Consider the following 22,558-nt stretch of genomic DNA (forward strand, 5'->3'; position numbering starts at 1 on the left):
GTGTATCATTCTATTTAATTAAGTACATGGGTATTTGTTGAGGACTTGCACCCACATATATCTTACCTACGTCTTTTTGTGAAAGAACATTATTTGAAACATCAAGGATTACACTTATGGATGAGGACTGTTACTTTCACACTCCTCTATAATTATGTTTGTGTACCGAGTATATGTGTGACCTGTAACTTTACAAGTGCTTTTTTCACAGGTGACACTATGTTGTACATGTACATCCACCTTTTATAAAACAGTCTCAACTTGAAACGTTGATGACCTTACTACTGTTATGATCAATAATTGTTGTATCTGTATAGCTGTACATTGTGTATATTATTGCCATTATTTCAGTGACAAATCATTGATGACTTTACAATGCAGACTTCATGTACATGTGTATTTTGAACAACAATAGGCTTAGTTTCATGAAAAAAAAAGTTAAAATTCATAAAAAATTCTAAATTCAAAAGACTGAATAATACAGGTCCTTGGTTTCACTGTTACTACCTAGGTAATTTGCTATCTGTTGTTTGTTTTCATTCTGTGCAAATCTCTAGATCACCTTTTAAATACAGTATAACTGCATCGTAACTATTGTTCTCGGATTTTCATTATCAGGATATTTTGACAGGTGAGCAGACAGTGTTCATTTATTTTAGACCGAGAATGATTGTTGAAAAAATGAAGACAAACTTGATAAATGTGTGTGAATGTCTACAATCACCTTTAGAGTCAGTGGGGTGGAAGAAAGATCAAGATTCTTTATATATACAGTTGTACTAAGGCCTTGTGGTGAAACAATGGCATGTAAATTCAAGGGTATGTACCATCGTTTTCAAAACCAGAAAGGTGTGTTAGATTTTACGCACGACATTCAAACTATGATCATGTTGTAAATGTCATTAGTACAAAATGTATCTGATGCTCAAACGACAGTCTGGAGAAATGAGATTTCAACTTGCCCATGCAGGAAATAGCCTCTGAAGCAGTGCATCATGAGGAGTACTCCATGTTCAACATTGCAGGCTGAACTATTTGGGTACCTTCGCTACAGATTATCACTTCTCAAGCAACTGATATATATTAATGACAACAAACAGGCCTCATAAGCCCATTTTTTATGCTTGGAAGAAATGTACTGTGTGACTTCCTTCGAGGGGTCATTGGAACGTTTCCCCAGACTTTTGTTTGGGGTGGTCTCGTAGGCAGAGCCCCTAGCGGAGAGAGCCTAGGTAACCGAGATGATGTATTTGAACATACATAATTCGGATATAATAGATCCTTGTTATACCAACTATTTTGCTCTCAGCGTTATCTATCAGTCCAGTAGTCAGAGACAAGAACCAAAATCCCTAACCCTAATCAAATTTGTATTTTGCTTAACACGGTTGCAGTCCTACCTTCGTCCATTTTGGATTCAACTCTTTTGCTTTGACTGCATCCTGCAGGGCCTTCTCGTATTGCTGCATCTTGACGTACGCCGCAGACCGATTGCTGTACAGAACATGATTGGTTGGATCCAACGATATTGCTTCTGAGTATAATCGTATGGCTCTCTGGAAATCTCCATTCTGGCATGCTTCGTTACTCTGTTTAACTTTGTCTAAAAACAATGCTTTTTTCTCTTCATTACTGATAGAAGTGTTTCCCTCAGTTGTAGTGCTGGAGTGCCGACTACCAGTCTCGCTACTGGTATCTTGGCTTTCTCTCATACCCTACGAAAAAAAAAAGAACAATAACCTTAACAATAACAGTTTTGTATAGTCAAAATAAAATGTAAAAATTGTTGATACATGTAAATCACCAGTGCGACTCACCACTGAGCAGTATCCTACATGTAGTGTTAACACAGAAGGAAACTGCAATAGATTACACAGTGGTAAGAATCATATATGATGTGACAACCGTTACTCTAGACATCACCCCATGAATATTATTGGTAAAAGTACAGTTTGCAAAATAAATAAGACGATCCTTGAGACTATTGTTTGGTATTACAATTCTATTTTATTATCTGTAATACAACATCTATAATTATACCTCAACACTATATTGTCTACAGATTAGTGGTATTCAGGGTCACAGATATTTCAACTGTTACTCCTGTGGTGGGCTCCTTTCTTTCTTTTTTTCTTTCAGATTTACATACAAAAAAAATCACCCATGCAACACATCAATAAATTTTAATGTTTATCCCTCTTCATTATCTTACATATTTTACATTCTCCCTACACCTAGTTGACAGACAGAATGTTTACATGTTTGTTCTTGTCATAAACAAATGTACATGTAGTGGTATATATCACATCACCGTTTACAGACAAAACATAGTACATTGTACTGTACAAAAATCAAAGCACAAAAATATGTACATGTATGTTTGTCATAAACATACACATGTAGACATGATAATAATCATGTTTGGCAGTTGTCGTTCTATTCCATAACATTCAGATATAATCAGGTGTTTACCTATTATGTCTTGCCTTTGAATACCTTGAAAAAGAACTTTTATTTGAAACGTCGAATTACAGCTATTTATTCTGACTCTCACAAGTTCCATATGCATTTCTTGTTAATAATCACATATACACTGCGCAAAGATATGTTCTTTTGTCATAAACATTACAAAAATGGCAAATACATGTACACTGAGTAAAAATACATGTACACTATACCGGTACACTTGGGATGGTCTACATTAGCTTATGGACTTGTTGACTTTTCAAATTTAGATATCTACCATAAATGAGTTGAAAAACCAATGATGAGTCTGGATTCTCAAGGCTATTTGTAATATGGTTTTTGGCTAACAAAGTGTTGTTGTGTTAGTATGTAATTATTAAAATAAATATCAATTGAAAGACAATTTCCGTGAAAGTTTACATCAAGACATGTATATGTAGATTGATGATGTGAAACGATCTCATAAAAGACATATAAAATTCCTACCCACATAATTGCATTAGCAAACAGAAGCGATTTTTGACCTCCCAAGACATTTGTTCATTTGTCATGGTCTATGATTTGACTCCCTAGCTCTACGTAAAATAGCAGATCATCACATCACATCACAATGAATTCACTTCACATGTAAATTTTTTATAGAAGTTCATCAAAAAAGAACGCCAACTGACACTTCTTGTAATCAACATTGATACATGTAGCTACAATTGCCTTGCCAAGTCTTTTAAATTTAATTGTGTTTTTTTGTTACCAACAGAAACATAGAGAGAGTTCTGGAGCACTCAATAGAAGAAAGAATGTGGTTGGTGCAACTGTCAATGTTTGACATGTAAACTTGTAGATTTCCTCAATGTATGTGTTAGAAGGGTACATCAAAACCACAACTAAACAGCGAACATTTTTTATTAGACAGTAAAAGGGAAAGCGTGAACAATGACTGTCTATAATGTCGTAGTAAAATGTTAAGTGCCATGATGAGTAAAAGATGTCAAAAAACAAACAAACATGATGGCTACATTATTGTACACACACACACACAAATGTAGGTTTAGACGTATAGTGAATGAAACATTTGTCAATTTCAAACGAGTGTAATGTGTTTTGGATGCTGTTTTGAGTAGTATACTGAGGCTAACTTGGTATGATTGAATTACTGCAGGAAAGGTTCTTAAAATGCAGCGCCATCTTCAATTCTTCGGGGTGAGTTATTAGCAACCTTTCGATTAATAAAACTGATTGACTTCGAGGTCATAATCAATGCATGACAGAGAGTTGTCCATGCATACCGAAAAGTGTCAAAACCAACAATGACAGCCCAGTCTTTCTAAAGAACGGTACCACATTTGTAACAGTAGCAGGACGTGCTTCTTTGTAAACATTGACAAAGTACGCAACTCAGATTCAACTGACCAACCGGTCAAATAATACAAAACTGCAGCTCACCTTTATCATGTTCACCACAGCAAAATCTTAATGTATACAATACTAGGAATGATTGGTTTCAGTATAAATATTCATGATTACTGGATATCTATGAAACTACCTATGACGTTTACAATACAAAGCATGTGGCTCGTGTGATATTCTAATTTGCGTAACTCTAGAGTCGCGACATTAGTCTACGCTTTGTCCAGCGTCAGCGTCAATTTCCCCTTTTCATGTCTCCTTTCCAAACTCTCATTATTTCAGCGATGCTATATAATCTCTGACTCAAAGACAATTTTTTCCACCAATTGAACACAATTTGATTCTAAGAGTACCGTTGGGTAATCACTTGCAAAGTTAGCATTAGGAGCAATTTTGTCAACAATACTAATCCCTGTGTGGTGTACAATTTAAATTGAACTGTCACTTCAAGTCACAAAAGCTCAATTTTATCAAGTGGCAACATTGAAACCAATACATAAAAGACCAAGGCCATGTTCTACATCACATCTGCCAGGTGTGTGTGTGTGTGTGTGTCTGTCTGTCCGTCCAGTAGCACTGCTAGAGTAAGCTCTAAAGACCAAGAAGTGCTTACGGTCAAAATGGCGAAAGAAAAAAACGTCTTTCAATATTACTGCTTATTTTTGTTTGCTTAAGTCAGTGTTTTTGCAAAGGGATGGGTATGGGAACCCTGGCAATGGAAATGAGGAAATCTGGTACAACTACTGACTGCTTACATGTAGTTTTCGATATATTATACTGCAATAATGGTTGGAAACCCCAGTAAAATGACATGGAACTCAGGTAGATTTTACCTACATGTACTTATCTCACTGCAAATACTTCATGAAACATAGCACAGAAAATTGTTGTAACAAAGTAGTTAATAATTCATAATAAATGTAACAATGATATATGATTGACAGAATGAGATGTAAACAAATGAATGAATCCAATCATATCAACACCATTGTATATACAAACCTGAGAAGTACAATGACAAAAATATATCAAATGTAAATAAATAAATAAAAAAATATTTAGAATTTTAAAATCTCTAATCTTTAGTATAACTATTTTTCAATGGTGCCACAAAACTGCTTTGGAGTTTATTATAGATTCATCATCCATTTCTAAATATTGATAAAATATTTCATATACACATAATACATGTATATTGACATCAGGACTACGTATATATATATATGTATATGTATTACAATACCAATACTAGTGTCAAATGTACTACTGTCGACATACATAAGGTGCAAGATCAATACGTTCAATTTAGGATAAAAACTAAATTCTTTTAGTTTGGCCTCAGACCCCCATCCTCCTTTTAACTAAATTGGCCATAATTGAAAATGTTTAAGACAGCACATTCAATTTCAACTCAGTATGTTGTACTGTAGAATGTATAGTGGTATGAATATAAAGCAGTACAATGTATGTAGTAAGGAAAAAAATAGTTTTTTTTGTTGACACTTTACCTTATTTTAGTGCCATGCACTTTATTATACTATTAATTATAGTGCAAATTTTTCTATTTTCTCAATTTGATGACTTGTATTTAGGGGTATAAAGCATCCATTACAAGTAAAATTGTTTTTCGTAGGATGACAACTGAAATGGTCCCCCCAAAAAAAACTCTCCACCCCAAAGTAAAAGTATTTAGTTTTTTATCCTACATTGAACTATTGATCTCACCCCCTAATAGTATCAGCTTTCTAATCCTACAGTGAACAACACATCTGCCTGTACAAACACTTTTTATGCTGGTAAATAACACTTCACAAACTGTGACATCTCTCAATAACCAAAGAGTCAGGTCAAAGGTAAGACAGGTCAAAGGTGAGTCATAGAAATCCCCCAATAAGATTAATAAATGTGTATTGGGTGTTCACCTTATTATAAAGGGTAAAGAATATAGCTGGCCTTAACTCTAGCCAACATGACTTCTTGGCTTTTCAACCCATTTATTCTATACGGCTAATTCTACACCAATTGTTTATATGACAACAATTGTTAGTATGTGCTGGCGCCAGACTGCTGTCCTTTCTAGCACTAAACCACGCTTAGTTGCACTTTATTACAGAACTGACAAACCTAAAATTAACCACAGCAACGAACAATGCTCTAAAAGTATAGTAGTAATGGCAAAAAATGTCAGTCTTTTTTTAACAAAGTTTTTTTGGCATTTTAAATTCCGACCATTCAAGTTAAGTGTACATGTGTACCGGCACCCAATTTCAAAACATAATACCTGTCAGTTGAGACATGATTTTCCACATCATATAAAACCAAATGTAGCGTACACAAGTTGAAATTCAAAGGCCACTCTCTCTTTTTTTTCATTCAAAGACTGGGTCTTTACTAAAATCTTACACTAACTTAGTACAATCAAGATGCAAACAATCAAAAACCGACTAACAATCAGCGGATTCTCATGGGACGACAAACCATAGAATGGACGCATTTTGTACCCGCATTCGTCTGTAGTGAAGTCTTAAACCAGGTTTTGATCTTGAAGATTTGTGGATTTGAGAGAGGGTATTTGACACTGAGTTCTTTGTGTTCATGTAAAATTTCATGCATAACTATGCCTCAATAGAAAGTTATCAATGCATCAGCACAATCCTGGGATGGTATGTGAGTCTTTAACAGTCCCAGAAATGTGGCTAAGTGCATACAGGCAATTATGCATACGTATACCTGTACATGTATACGATAGTACAAATGTACATATATCTGAAACTAGCGAGAACTTAAAGTTAACTTTGACACGTGGTAGGTTTAGCCAAGTGAACAGTTTCATAATTTCATCTACTTGAACAACTTTTTTTAGTGATTTTCACTGGTCCAACAGACTACCATCTTTCTTATAACTATACAATGTACATGTATACTTAAAGTATAGTAGTCTAGATACAATGTTTAGTAGTCTATGTACCCTAGCTGTGCTACTGCTAATTTGGTAGTCTAGATACAATGTTTAGTAATCTACATTTGTATGTGCCCTGGAGTACTGATAACTTGGTAGGCTTGACACAATGTTTAGTAGTCTATGTGCCCTGTACCATTGCTAATTTGGTCGTCTATATACAATATTTAGTAGGCTATGTGTCCTGGGCTACTGCTAATTTGGTAGTCTAGATACAATGTTTAGTAGTCTATGTGCCCTGGACTACTGCTAATTTTGTAGTCTAGATACAATGTTTAGTAGTCTATGTGCCCTGTACCATTGCTAATTTGGTAGTCTATATACACTGTTTAGTAGTCTATGTGCCCTGGACTACTGCTAATTTCGTAGTCTAGATACAATATTTAGTAGTCTATGCGTCCTGGACTACTGCTAATTTGGTAGTCTAGATACTATGTTTAGTAGTCTATGTGCCCTGGACTACTGCTAATTTTGTAGTCTAGATACAATGTTTAGCAGTCTATGTGCCCTGGACTACTGCTAATTTGGTAGTCTATACATGTACAATGTTTAGTAGTTTATGTGCCCTGGACTACTGCTAGTTTGGTAGTCTATATACAATGTTTAGTAGTTTACATGACCTGTACTACCGCTAATTTGGTAGTCTAGATATGTTTACTAGTAGCTACATGTATATGACCTAGACTACTGATTATTTGGTAGTAGTCTACATGTATGTCACCTTATGGCCTTAGTCTAGTTCCTGAGGACTGTTCTGATTTACACTACGTTATCTTCACACACATGAAGATATATACAGTGTAAATCAGAACATGGTCATCAGAAACTAGACTAATGTACATGTACCTGTGCTACTGCTAATTTTGGAGTAAGGGAAAGTGTTTAACTTAACTTTGATTTTTTAAAATAAAAATAAATGAAGTGCTTCCATATTTCATAAAGCTTTTTGAAACTTCTAAATATAAAATATGGAAAGTATCTTATACTGGTCTTAACCTAGCTACACATAATCACTAACAAAACTTGTTATTGTATAGAATGATGTGGTTTGTTAGTCATGTACATGTACACTGCAATAATATTTACATGTAACATTTTCACAGCATTCTACTACCAGGGTACCTAGAATTACCTATGTATGTGATGCTATGGGAAAGATTATGCTCATTGCCATGCTAAACACTTCTGTATCATATTAGCTTGATACATAAAGTCATTTTTAATTAAAATATGATCGGAATGGGATTAGTGTACAAACAAAGTATAAGATATATACATACATGTCACAATTTTGATTGAGCTTTATCTACAAATGTAACATACATTGTCCATGGACAGGTAGTTGATGTTAAAATACCTTTTATAAAACAGAACAGATTTACATGTAAATCCATCAAACTTTAATTAAAGGTAGAACCCTTGGAACTAATGTCCTTGTCAGGGTTCTTGAAATCTCTCAAAACTTTGGCCATATGAATGTTAGGCAAAAAAAAAAAAAGTTTTTGGTCAGCACGTGAATCACTTAAATACCCTCATGTCGGTCTTTTTTTGTGTGTGTGTTTATCCAGCCCATGCAGTCTGCAGATCCGGGGAAAACACAAAAAATAACCCTCCCTACTTCAGTGAAGACAACTGCAGACCCAATCGTGAACAAGCAAATGACATCTGCTCCACATACACACTTGCTCTAAAGTACTGAATAAAAAGAACAGTAACTGCCATAAATAGTAAATTGAGTGACAGGTTTGTTGAGAATCAAAAAATAATAAAAGTAAAAATAAAACATCACTTGCACCACTTTAGACAGAATGTCGTGACAAGAAACAATTTTTTTTTTTTTTTTTTTTTTGGCCTTAGCTTGTTCCTGGTCTTCTGAAATACATGTAATAAAAGAAATTTTGGATTCACAATCTTGTTTTCAAATAACTTGAGAACTCTTCATTTTCTAATGACAGTGTCATCACAGTATTCAGCAGCCATAGTGGATTCTAAAATGCCTTAATTTTGATACCATGGGATCTCTATTTCAATATTTGTAGGATGATCCCCGATTCTTTTTCTTTGTTGTAACTCAGACTGGGTTGGTGTTTTCTTGAGCAAAGTAAAGTGAAAGTCTAAGATTTTCATACAGTAGTTTTTTAATGTAACAGCAAAAGTCTAAGATTTTTATTTTTGAGGCTACTATATTAAAATGCTATCTATCACTCATTCTGATTTCGCTAACATTTTTTTGCGAGACTCAAAGATATCTTAGGTTGAATTTAATTAATTCTTTTGAAAACTTTTTTTTTTTACGATGGTGTAAAATGTCTGAGAGTGATTGTAAATGACTTGGTCACTGTCCAACTTTGGTGAAAGGCACGTGATCAGTGTGTCATACAACATGTATGTGTACATGTATGTCCTGAATTCGTGGACAGCGCTAATTGGGGTGTCATTTCTCATTTAATCAGATTTTCATGTTAAGTAAACACTGAACAATTCAAATCAGAATCAAATCATCTTTTGTTCATAATCAACACTTTCTCTTGACTTTTACATCCAATAATCTAATCCAGGTAATCCTACACAGCAATAAAGATATGGGATTAGTTTGAAGATGTTTTATATCGTGTATCTAGCACTAAGGTTTGCAAAATAAAGATGTTACACTGTCGAGTGTCCTTCGAGGGTAAATGTAGCGTACCAGACTTTTGTCAGAATTCATTGTAGCCTTACAACATGGCGCTCCCTGAAATGAGCCACTGTTAATAAAGTCTTTGAAAACACTGACATCGAAACACGAGTGAAAATAATTCCAAGACTTCCAGAAGTACAGACAATTGGGCTTACAGTCGCTAATGTTATAATCAGTTTGTTACAGTATAACACGTTCTGTTATGACGCCTAGAAATGTGAGATTTGGTTGTTCAAATTTCTGTCTGGCCTTTGCTTTACACAGGTGACAAAATTCTTCACTTTGTTGCACAAACTACATTGAGAGTGTCATTCGATACGGTTTATTTTGCCTTTGCATTTCAATGGACAATTGGCCAATAGCTGGCTAAATACGCTGTTGACGATGGTACATAATATGACTGCCTGAGGCCAAATACCTCAGACAGCCTCGCAGCGTACAATCCTTTTAAGTACTACTGGATAGGGCTAAAAGATGGTCTTACCAAAGACACTCCCAAATTTGAACCTGGTGTTTCACAAATACGTGTGTGCACCACATGGAAAATTGACACTTTTAAATACCGATGTAATTTAAGCCGTCTGCCTTTCTTACTGTATGCTAATTAGACAATCGATGTCTTATTATTGGGAGTTTAAGATTAGGCCACTCTTTTGTACTCCGAGACAAAAGATAAAACGGTTAAATTTGACCATCTTGGCCCATATGTCATCAGGGACTGAACTATCAACACTTCTCTACGAACAACAACTGTATATTGAATGAGAAAAGAAAATTAACAAAGTTCGGTTAGACTGTTACTCAGTGTTTTTGTTAAGGGTGGTAAACAGGTAAAAATATACCTGAGTTCCCCTGATATTTTACCACGGTCCCCCACCAAAATTACGGTACACTATATTTGAAACTATGCCAGTTTTACTATGTTCCCACTTTCTGTTACTGGAGTTTCGCAACCTAAAGCAATAACACTGGTTTAATGCAAACTGGGGCATTTCATGATGTTGATATTGTAAATGTGTACTGAGTCTTTGCCACCAAGATGGCTCTCACATTTTTAGCTGTGGACATAACAAAAGATTATAGTAAAGTATTGACATTGGACTGGTTCAAAGTTTGGCAAACACTCACAAAATAAGCTCACAACACTATATTTCTCATCAGATTCTCAGATAACACCAACATACATCTGCACAAATCAGGACGAATACCGCTAATTTTTTCTACCTGGATCTACCTACCCCTGTTGTATGCTTCAACAATCAGAAATACAAAGAACACGTTACTATAGCCAACTGACAGAAGACACTCCACCATTATGCAACTAGTGCACTGGCAGAATTTCGAACACAGCCAGCGAACAATACACACAACAGCAACTATTTGCTTCATTTGGAAATGGTGTTTACATTGGTGTCTAATAGCAATTTCACAACTAACCGAACACTGACTAACAAATCATTTTTAAAGTAAACGTTTCAATCACTGACACACAAATTGTACTTATAACAGTAGCAACGAAAACGTTAGCCAAAAGCATGCAAGGAAATTATGCCTAGTTTTGTGTTTTACCCCCTCATGTATATTTATTCCATTTTGATGAGAGTCTCCAAAGTGTTTTTCACACCTCTTTCCCAGCTTTCTTTCACAAATTTATTTCTTTGGAAACACATTGGCAGTATTGTGAAGTGTTGATGATGGCTCCCATGGGTAAACTCCCATGTTGTTAGAAAGATCTACAGCAAACTGCCCAATACATTGGCCCATCGACAATGTAATACATTCAGTTATCAGTAATACTACAGAAGTATTTGTATATTGTCTAGTCTATAGGTAAATACTGTGGTTAATATCTAAATACACATTATCTCTACCACAAGATAGCCATAGTATGTTGTGTCTACAAGTGTAACTGATAATCACTTTTATAGTTTTGATTATAATTTGGACAGCAATTCTTTATAGATTTGCAATGCCAAGCTTGTATAACACAGCCATATGGATAAAAATCACTGCTGAGGTGAATCTCCGATATTTAAAGAAAAAAAATCAAAACAGGTGGTTGCTCCTATTGAGAATACATTATCTTTGTTATATACATAGGACCTGGAACCAACCATCATTACACTACACATGAAACCATGGTTATACCCTGCAAAGGTTACAACCTTTCACCTCCCCTCATTAACGGATCATACATATTTACTGCTGTTTTCGTCCTTTGGTATCCTCATAAAAGACATGATTTTGACATTCTTGCTTTCTGTAGATGTTAGTATATAATTTACACATGTGTAAAATGATACTGCACTTTCATGTGCATAATTGATAAGGAACACTAGCACACATGGAATATATGCATATAGTATTAGCGCAATAATCAATATCCAGGTATATTCTGTCAATTCTAGACCTGACCCACTTTACCACTGTATTGACTACCAGTACAGTTTCTGCAACTACAACATGTACTGTGACTGGGTGGATATGCCTGCAGAATTCTTCCTGAATCAATTTTCCAACAGCTGACTAGATATCATATCAAACGTAACAGACCAACATTAATTAACAGTCACAAAATTATATTATCAGTTATTATAAAACAAGCCTTCTAATAATATTGTTGAATTTTAACATTTTACACAAACAAAATATATGATTCAGTGTAACTGAGAAAATATTTTAAATTAATTTTTGAGAATAAACTTCAGTTCAAGTAACAAGAGATCTGTTGTCCATTTTGTGGAAATCACTGCAAGGTGCAACATGCATGTACAAATGTAACTACATGTATAGTTACAAGTACCAAAGGTGGAAGTTGGTATTTATTTATTTATTTATTTATTTATTTTTTTAGCACAAACATGTATTTATGCCACGACCTGGGTATCTGTGTGTATGTGTGTGTGTGTGTGTGTGTGTGTGTGTGTGTGTGTGTGTGTGTGTGTGTGTGTGTGTGTGTGTATGGATACTACTGTGTATAATTCATCATAACACACATTTCCTCGAAACTAGGAAAAAAATTAAAAAAAGAAAATCCAACACTATACATGTAGTTTTGTAAGGGAAGAATAAATTTTTTATAGAGTCACATTTTTGAGTGTGTAGCCTGGTGGCCAATCTCTCTTTGTACATATAAATGAGAGGATTTGAGAACTAAGGTTACAAGTGCCTGGCAGCTTGAGTGTACATGTACTTCTATGACTACAAGCAATTTGACACCTACTTGATACATTTGAAACTGTTATTTGAAATCTTCTGACCATGTACCTGAGTGATGTTCTGATAGCAGGTATACCAGAGGTACTGATATCCACTTCTACCTTACAGTTACTACTACCACTGTTATACCAGAAAACCTGGCTGTAGATTTATACACTAAACTGTATGTATAGTCTAGACTACGATGCCCTTGTCCTCTCCACTATAGTTCTTCCCATAGACAAAACTGAGGAATGTGCATCAGTTTGATGGGGAAGATTTTTTAGAGCAAAGAATTCTGAAAACATTGCTCGAAGATTGTCTGTAATAATGATCAAATGAAAAATTCAAAAAACTGCACTCAAAGTCATTTGTATGCATGTACATGTACTGTTTTATCTTGAAAGACACTTGATTTGAACAGTGTCAGTCACTTTTGGTGCTGGCCATGCATCAATCAAATTAGAGTAAATACATAAAGCAGTTGGGCTTGATTTGTTATTTTTTCATTCAATCTTTATGTATTACAGACAGTCATAATCTCTGAAACAGGTTTTTTGTTGTTTTAATATTGCTCCAAAAACTGTTGGGTCAAATTCCTGCACAGTCCCCAATTTTGTCTATGGGAAGAACCATAGCATAGATCCTGAAGAATATAAATCCCTGTAGAACTATAGTAAAGCCTGTACTGGAATCATCAATCAACAAGAATTACTGGTATGGAGAATCAAGCGTACATGACAAATGAAAATCACGTCACCACAGTACTTTGCTGTAGTGAAAAGAAGTGTTCGCAAATAATAGCAAGAGTTTAAACTCTTTGCACATCTACTTTCAAGAATCTTTCAATAGTTCCTGACAGCCCCAAGCAAAACTTGCATTTCTGTCTGCCACCTTACGACAGGTAAAACTGCTCCTACCTTAGTACCTACCTACATCTGATTTTTAATTTAACCATTTACAAATTCCTTTTCTTCCCCTGAACTGAAGAATTATAGTCGGATGTGTGCTATTATCGGCTTTTTTTTGTACTAAGTCTTTTCAATGGTATAGGGTAAATACCTAGTATTCTAATGTCTGTCAGTGTCTGTATGTATGGAAACTATTCAACCAACTTGTTTGTATGGTTAAACACCTCCAAACAAAATCCCACAACAAAGACAATTATTCCATCAAAAATGTCCAGAATTTGGTCAATTCAGATGTTATTTTTGGACTATCCTTGTACTGACTCATAAGAATAAACAATTAAATAACAAACCGTGAAAAAATAAACTAAAACTTGTCAATTTTGTGAAAAAAGTGTCACTTTTTTGAAGGTTGACTTTTGTTAGTGTTTGCCAACAAAATGGAATGTATGGCACGTTAATAAGGTGATTTAAAATGACCAAGATAGGGAGTCTGAAAAGATGACTTTGATCAATGATGGGAGGGATGATTTCTGTGAATTATAACACATAAATCATGTCATCAGTTCTAGCACTATTCAGAGTATCACTTTACTAATGTTGTATTGACAAAAGTATCTACAAATTACAAACAGATCGATACAATCTGAACATACCACCCCCTTAGGATAAGTGAAACTGTTACATCTGTACACACACAAGACTAAAGACTTTGGGGTATTTACACAAACTATCTCATAAAGCAAGATTGCTATCAAAATGTTTTTGGATGGAAAATTGAAATAAATACATATAATTATCAATAATACTGTTATTGATAATCCAAAAATTCTGTCGTTAAGTTGGTATAATTTGACAGTATGAAGTTCTAAAACTGAATCTCAACAAACTCAAACTGATTTAGCAAATACAGGCAGAATACCTTCAGTAAATCCTCAATGTTTATTTTTTCAAGAGTGCAATCTAACTACAAATTGTCAACAACAACAACAACAACAACAACAACAACAACATAAACATAGACATACAACACTGCTTATTGTATCAACACGATTTTGTAGCAACATATCACCTTCATCTTACCTGATATCAAATCTATAAATCAAATTTATAAATGACTCTATACATACATGTAGCTGTAAAAATGGAATGATGCCAATACAGGAACAAACATCCATTTTGATTATTAATGGCTATTATTATCAAAACAACTTGCTAACACCAAAAAACAAAATTTGAGAAGGATTGAATATTTTTTCAACATGTCTTAAGTTATTTTTCAACTACAAATAAAGTTATATGTGTGTTGTCACAACTCATACTGTTGTATGTACCAAAAATACCACAAAAATCTGTTCCTGAACACTGGTAAAAAACCGTTGGTTATTTGTACAACATCAAGATTTTGTTCCACCTGTACCTGTTGACAACAACACCAAGCCTACTTGGACCTACTTCCTAACCGCTATAAAACAAAATACACAACTCCAGTCTGAAAGGTGTTAAATTGTAAGATAACCCTTTCAAGGTGGGTCACAGCAATAAATCATTTAGTTGAATTTCTTAAACAAATATATTCAGTTGACCCATGCAAATATTACCATTATTACAAGGCTGTGGTATAATTTAGAACACTACATGAAAATCGCGCATACAGTTCACTGTGGGATATAGGGATGTGTATATACCGTAAGAGGTGGGCATATTTGTGAAATGACGTTTCTCACGTACATGTACCTGAACATACTGTGTACTTCTAAGTTATCACTAAACAATCAGTGGTAGCTGTGTTACTTGTCACAGAGTGTAAATATAGGGTAAATATAACCTGTGTCACCTACCCTGTAAAATACTTGGACCGATTCAAGGGTCACTGTATCTAGGAACCTTTATGACATACTTGGCAAAGTGGAAACAAAATGTCCAAAATTACCTAGTAATACTATCAAAATCATATGAATACTACCTTTCAACCAAATATCTACTGATATGTTTTTGAATTATTCATTTGGCATAAACAAATGTTAACACAAAAACATAAAACAAAAAAGTACACATTTAGAGGAAGGATACAAACATTTGTGAAACTTTTTTTCAACATGGTCCGGTGAAAATCGATAAAATATTCTACATACGTCTAAAGGAAACATTACTAACTTCATCTTTAATTTTCTGTTTGACTTTTGCTTGTTAAATCATTTAAAAATATTTTCGGGTCTCATTTTTCATTTTCTGCTTTTGGGAAGGAAGGTTGGACAAACATAAGTTGTGACAGGGGCCACTGCAAAATATTCAACCATTTTACAGTATCCGGTTACAAACAAAATTTAGGTCACATATTCAAATTTCTTTTCTTCTGCAAATGTTAAACATTATCATAAAAGAAATCAATATTACAACAGAGAAACAAATAGAATATTATATGTTTGAGTCATGGAATGTGGATTTTTGTGAGAGAAAAAGGATCTTTGGCTCATAGGCGATAGTACTATTAAAATAAGGCGTGATGTGTGACTAGGGAACAAATAATAGTGCTTAGTAGTACCTGCCAACGCCTTCAATCTCTCATTACTATCTATAAAAACTTCAGCACTAAACAACTTGACAGAAAAATATTTCATTTCCATCATTTTTCAGAATTTAAATTTTTAAATTTTTATTACCATCAGGATTTCAGAATTTAAAAATCTGACTCGTCTCAATTTATTTCTATGAAAAAACTAACAGAGCCAGTGTCATTGAAAGTCAAACACACCCATTGCATCAACAAACACTAGTGGAGCCCCAAACAATGGCGGACCCATGTTATACTGTACAAGGTGTTAAGGTGACATACACAGCTCATAAATCTATGTATCTTTTATACACAGGTAGAGCTTGATAGTCTACTAATCAATATGCGCTACAGTGTTCCTACATCATTGTACAAAGGTGAATTTTGACACACTGATTGTGGACCAGTTAAAACATGCCAATGTCCTACAAGGGGGTAGTCAGTGCTTGCTATTGAAATAAGTGTTGTTTTTTTTATATTGTGTGTGTTGTATATGCATGGTTATCTTACACAGCAAAGAATGGCATGGAAGCCAAGCATTAGACCATCTCAATAATACTTAATAAATTGTAGATCCATGCTTCGACATAGTCTGAAAGACCATGCCATGGAAAAACTGGTTACTATAAACTTGTTTTAATATGTACAAACATGAAATTAAAAAAAAAAGTAGACTGGATTTATGCTTCAAATTTTGTTTCACATTTGTTTGACCTTTTTTTTTCGACAGAAAGAAAACGGTCAAACGAATATCAAAGCTTAGATAGGAAGCTGTGAAATGTATGTACAATATGTAGTATACAAACATACACATACATTGAAGTGTTTGGGAAATACCACTGATAGAGAGATGTCACCCTGGGTTCCAAAATAGTTGAATGAAATAAAACACAACACGACAACAATTTTACCAGATATTCTATTTGCCTTTAAATTTTAAACTAGTTTAAAATCAAGCAAGTGCTAGTGACTGCAAGGGTTAATGCTTGCATGAGGGTGAATGCTAACATCGGAGCCTTTCCCAGTGTTAACATCAGGCAGATACTTACGCTAGTAAATTCCAAACGGTGTCTTTTTTATGTGCACTGTAGCTAAATTACTGTGTAATGCCATGTACATGTTGTTAGCAACAGTTTTATTTTCATAAAAAAAATTAATAATAATACATGCTGTACATGAATTCATCTACTTCCTTGCATATGACTTTGTTTACATCTGATATACAAATGTAGTTAGTTATACACTGACTGAATCATGTTTTGGCAATATTTACTTATATGGGAATGAGGCAGACAATGTTACATTGTACTTTATCCACTCTTACATATTTGTAAGGGACCTGCATAGATTCAATTCAACCAATACAGAGAAGAAAAGAAGGCAGTACACAAAATGGCACTCAGTCAAAGTAGTTTATGTGCTGGTATGTTCCCTTTTATCAAGCTCACAAGTGTGAAGTGTTCTCCAATTCATGGCTTGAATCAAATCTTACATAACACAACATGTACAAGTAGTGGCTGGTATCTCTAAAGAACAGACCTAGGCAAAGGTATGCTATCTCAAATCAAATGTGTACAAGTGACCTCCATGGATGGAGGGATGGATGGACCAATTCCAAGTTTTAATCCTATAGACCTATGAGCAAACTTGTCAAAAAAGTTATATAATTAAGGAGAAGTTGATAGCTTTTCAAGGCAAAGATGTGCATCAATTTGGCACTACAGCCAAGTATATCATGTAACATGCTAATCAAGCTATTTTACAAAATGCAATGGTACCATTCCCTCATGAATTTTCATAGGTGTCTCCAGTTACGCAAAATTAAATTAAATTTAGTTTCTCTTTTAAATAATGTACCTGCAAGAGTAAAGGGATTTGCGTTAGCATTACAATGTTGTAAATGTTGTTATCTGGGAGAATTTCAATTTTAGCACTTTTAAAAGCTATAAACTAGGTAAGGTCATTATGATGGAAAAGCAGAACAGAGCTACATGTATATGTATATGTACACAACACTAGGATGAGATTGGAGCAGTCAATTTTGATTGATGTGTACATTCAGGCTTGAATTTAACTTTTAGGCTTAATAGTCAAATTTATAGAAGTGCAGACCACTATTTTTACTATTTAGTGGTCTGAGATACAAGTGAACTGTTTCAGAGACAATTTTCCATTGATTTAACAGACTGCAACATTATAAATTTGTTTTTGCTTAAAGGACCGTAAGTATATATAATCTACCGGGTTCCTATGTCAATGTACCTGGGTTCCCAAACAAAATTACCATGGACAATATGGGAGGAGGGGGGGGGGGGGGGGGGGGGCACACTGCCATTTTAACCCCTTTCTCCTTTTCTGTTACCAGGGTTCCCTAACCTTAGAAAAAATAACATAGTAGTCAAGATACAATGCTTGGTAGTCTATATGCCCTTGGCTACTGCTAAATTCAAGCCCTGTATATATACATTTTTATCTAAGAAACTTTGTTATATATAATACAAAATAGAGTATAGTATATGGGCATAATTTTGCTGTAATAATACAGTATTTTATGAGGAAGACTAATTTATGCAATTGAATACAGTAGTTAGAAAAAAAATTGAAAATTAAAACTGCTGCACCGACAACGGTACTTGAAAACTAGGATTTGTACCCAAGCACTTTGGTGCAGAACACAGTTTTAATCCATTTGTAACTTCAGGAGTTGTTTCATTTGTAACTTCAGTAATTGTTTCTACACTGGGTTAATTCTAAAAGTGAGATGAGGGTTTTTTATCTGAGCTTTGTAAATAATTTGTAGGCTCTTTTCAAAATAACAGAATTAGGTGCTTAACAAGGAATGCTAAATATGTCTGTGTGTCTGATAACCAATCTGAAAACAGGATTTCAACCTGATTACTGTAATCGCTACTTTTTTGTGTTGAAATGTCTCCATGATCTCACTCTTGATACACCATGATCTCACTCTTGATACACAGTAAGCCAAAGTTGTAATTAAAATAACACAGATAAATGACCAAGATTAGTTTGGATCAAACACACCCTTTGATTCTCTGTATGGGGTTGTGTTTGAAATCTTAGCATACATACACACAAACAAGTTGGACGATAAATGACACCACATACACTTGAAGCAGACACTCCACAACACAAAACAAGGTTACCTACTAAGAGACCAACTTTCATTCTTTGCTATCACCTTATAATTGGCTGTTAATAACAGTTCAGAAACATTCAGACCCAATTAATGGCAAAACAATAGCACAGTAAACAAGCTATGCACAGGTTATATAACCTACCCCCATGGGGAATTGTTTGCTTTTGTGTATGGCTTCAATTGTCATGATTCTGTTGAGGTATCAGTTGATATGGTGCTGTCAGGTGACAGCTATGGCATGACACTATTATGAAAGGCATCAGTTGATATGGTGCCATCAAATGGCACCCATGGAATGACACTACTGAACTTGGCATTACTGTACATTTTGTGGCTTCTATCCAAAGATAGGCATCAGTTGATACAGTGCTGTCAGATGACACCTATAGCATGACAATACTAAACCTGGCATTACAAAATGATATTGTATGGCTTCTATCCTACGATAGGCATCATCAGTTGATATACAACTAGTAATAATCTAGATGTAAAATTAATTTTGATTTTGGAATCTTTTCTGAATTTATTAGTCTATTAATACAGCCTTGTAGATGGAGCCGCCATCTCTTAATATTATTAGAAGGAAGTTTTGTGCCTGTGAAATGCTAATACCAATAAAGTGGATCTCACCTTTACCTTTCAAGAATTACTGAAACATGACAGTACAATAAAACTACTGACATAAACTGAACTGTTACTGCTACAATGAACTATTCTTTTAACTTCGTATGTTTTCCAGAATCTTTGGAATTTTTTTACAATGTTACTGTGAATTTTTGTGTGAATATCGAGGGTGATCGAGTGAACAGATTTAGCAACATGGTGAAGACCTCTGCTAAGTCAACAAAGGTATTTCTTGGGTGCCTTCCTTTTAATAGTTGTTTGTAAAAGGACTAAAAGCACTGTCACCCAGAATACAAGATTAATACATAAACGATAACAGATTTGAATGGGAACAGTGGTTTAACACGTAAAATAGTTCATAGCATCGTACAAAGAGAGTGCTTCTAAAGTCCTACAAAGGCAAACCATAGCCTTTTCATCTGGTAGCTGTGGCAAGGTGTGATCTAACAATAATTAGCTGAATGGCTGGGTTCTTGCTCCTTTTACTTTGGATTACCAGTAGAGGTAAAAGGAAACTCAGCATGGCTTCCCTTGCTCTACAAGCCACCTTATGTTTCCGCCTGCGGGCTGTCCAGGTGATGTTTCACTTACTGTGTCACTAACTTCATTGCTGGTCAATACAAATATAATATATATATATATACTTACATAATGTGCCAGCCAAAACCTAAGTCAACACACAGACCCTGCCTAATCAAACTGATCTAGCCATCTGATGACAGCAGATTTATGGCTGAAGACATCCTAATATCTGGTATTAAGTATATTATGCTCTGCTAATATTTCATTGAGCAGTGCACTGTTCTCTCCAGAAAGATGCCTTCGTTGTTATATATATGTATATATACTATATATATTATATATGCATTGTGTTATAAATATATATTACGTACATACATACATACATACATACATACATACATACATACATACATACATACATACATACATACATACATACATACATACATACATACATACATACATACACATGTACTTCAGTCATCTGTGGCTACTTAAAATTTGGAGTCAAATTCTACCCTGTTGCTAGTAGGACATTAGGTCCAGGAAAACAGTAGTGGTGCTAAAATCTTTTTCTCTTTCAGTATCATTTTTCTTGTTTTTACAAAAAGTAAATTTTCAGAACAATATTTGATTTTACAATTTTTGGACAGAAATTTTATCTACCAATTCTAAATTCAAAATGGCAACTTTTGTAAACAATCTCACACTAAGAGGAAAATGCAAATTTCTGGTTAACCGAAAACTTCAGAAAAAAAAACATTGAACAATTGCCATGATATCTCAAAGCTTCTTATTTGACTCTAGTTTTGGGTTCACTCACAAAAGTATTGTACATACATGGTATTTGTCAAACTGGCTACTGGAATTCCCTACTTGGCATACTTGGATCCAAGATACATGGTGTTATTTTTGGACAAATTGTATTACTTGGACTACAGCTTTCTTATCAAGCTCTAAATTACCATGTTATAAACAGCATAATGGAACCATTTACAAACTTTCTGTTCAGCTCCTTTACACACATGAGGAAATTTTTGACATTCTATCTTCTGATCACTAGACATGTCAAGGTTAAAACGTCCAATGTAACATCTATTTGGACTTCCGTATATCGAGTTTAGTACACTTAATACTTGACAAATTCTCTTAAAAATGTACAATTTTTTTTTCCATAGACAGTCAAGTTCACGGACATTTCTAGGTTGGGACCCCCTCTTCAGGTAAATTTTTCATGTTATCGAAACTTTACTGTAAACGTATAACCGTTCATACTAGTAATGTAGTGTTGGTAAATAGAAAATATAACGATTTTGTCCGCTAATCCGCAATTTTTTCGATTCCACAAACATCTGCCTTCTTCTATGTCCTACGCATAAGCTACATACTAATAGTGTGTCGTCAACATTGTGTAGCTGTCACAGTATTTACCTATTGGTTACATCTTTTAAATTCTGAAAGTGTGTCAAATTTAACCAAAATAGTCGCGTTCAGAAATCTCACACACTTACATATAACGTTATGCCAAATTTGTGCACTCCGACCAACCGCATCTATAGTATTTCACGTCACAGACACTTGACAATACAAATTCATTTTCAAAGTCACGGTTTTCGGACGCTCTGTGTAATGTGTGATATCATTTGGGGCATCGTTCATCAGAGGAGACGTATTGTTTATACTGGGTGTCATTATCTGTAATTTTCAGTCCTAACCAACCCAAACATACCCATTCTTCTCAAGCCAATGACTTTGTAAGCTCTATTCAGAACGTTTGTGGGATAATGCCCTACACTACATCAAACGATAAGCATATCAATAATACCATAGTTCAGTTTGTTGACAGTATTATCATTGACTTTGAGTTAAGATGTAAAGTTGTATTCTTAAAACCCGTGCCTTATAATTCTTTTCCAGAATCACGCGGATATTGACGTATAAAGTAAACCTACAGACGTTTAACTTTAAAAAGGAGTAACGTTACATTTCGTCACGTCGCTTGTGTTGTACGATACTTAACCTGTCTGTCACTGTGTCAGTGCATTTTTTTTTACAAAGAAAAGTTTTTCGGCTATGGTGGTGAACA

The 22,558-nt window shown here is 34.5% G+C and overlaps 1 protein-coding gene across 1 annotated transcript in view; it reads right to left on the bottom strand.

Moving 5' to 3' along the window:
• Positions 1 to 22,558, bottom strand: part of LOC144448820 (tetratricopeptide repeat protein 28-like) — an 85,198-nt gene that overhangs the window by 62,280 nt on the left and 360 nt on the right. The window contains exon 2 of the mRNA XM_078139124.1: positions 1,401 to 1,715. Coding sequence (XP_077995250.1) covers positions 1,401 to 1,715 — 315 coding nt within the window. The remainder of the gene's footprint in view (positions 1 to 1,400; positions 1,716 to 22,558) is intronic.

Source organism: Glandiceps talaboti, chromosome 18 (genome assembly GCF_964340395.1).
Source record: "Glandiceps talaboti chromosome 18, keGlaTala1.1, whole genome shotgun sequence".
NCBI lineage: Eukaryota > Metazoa > Hemichordata > Enteropneusta > Spengelidae > Glandiceps > Glandiceps talaboti.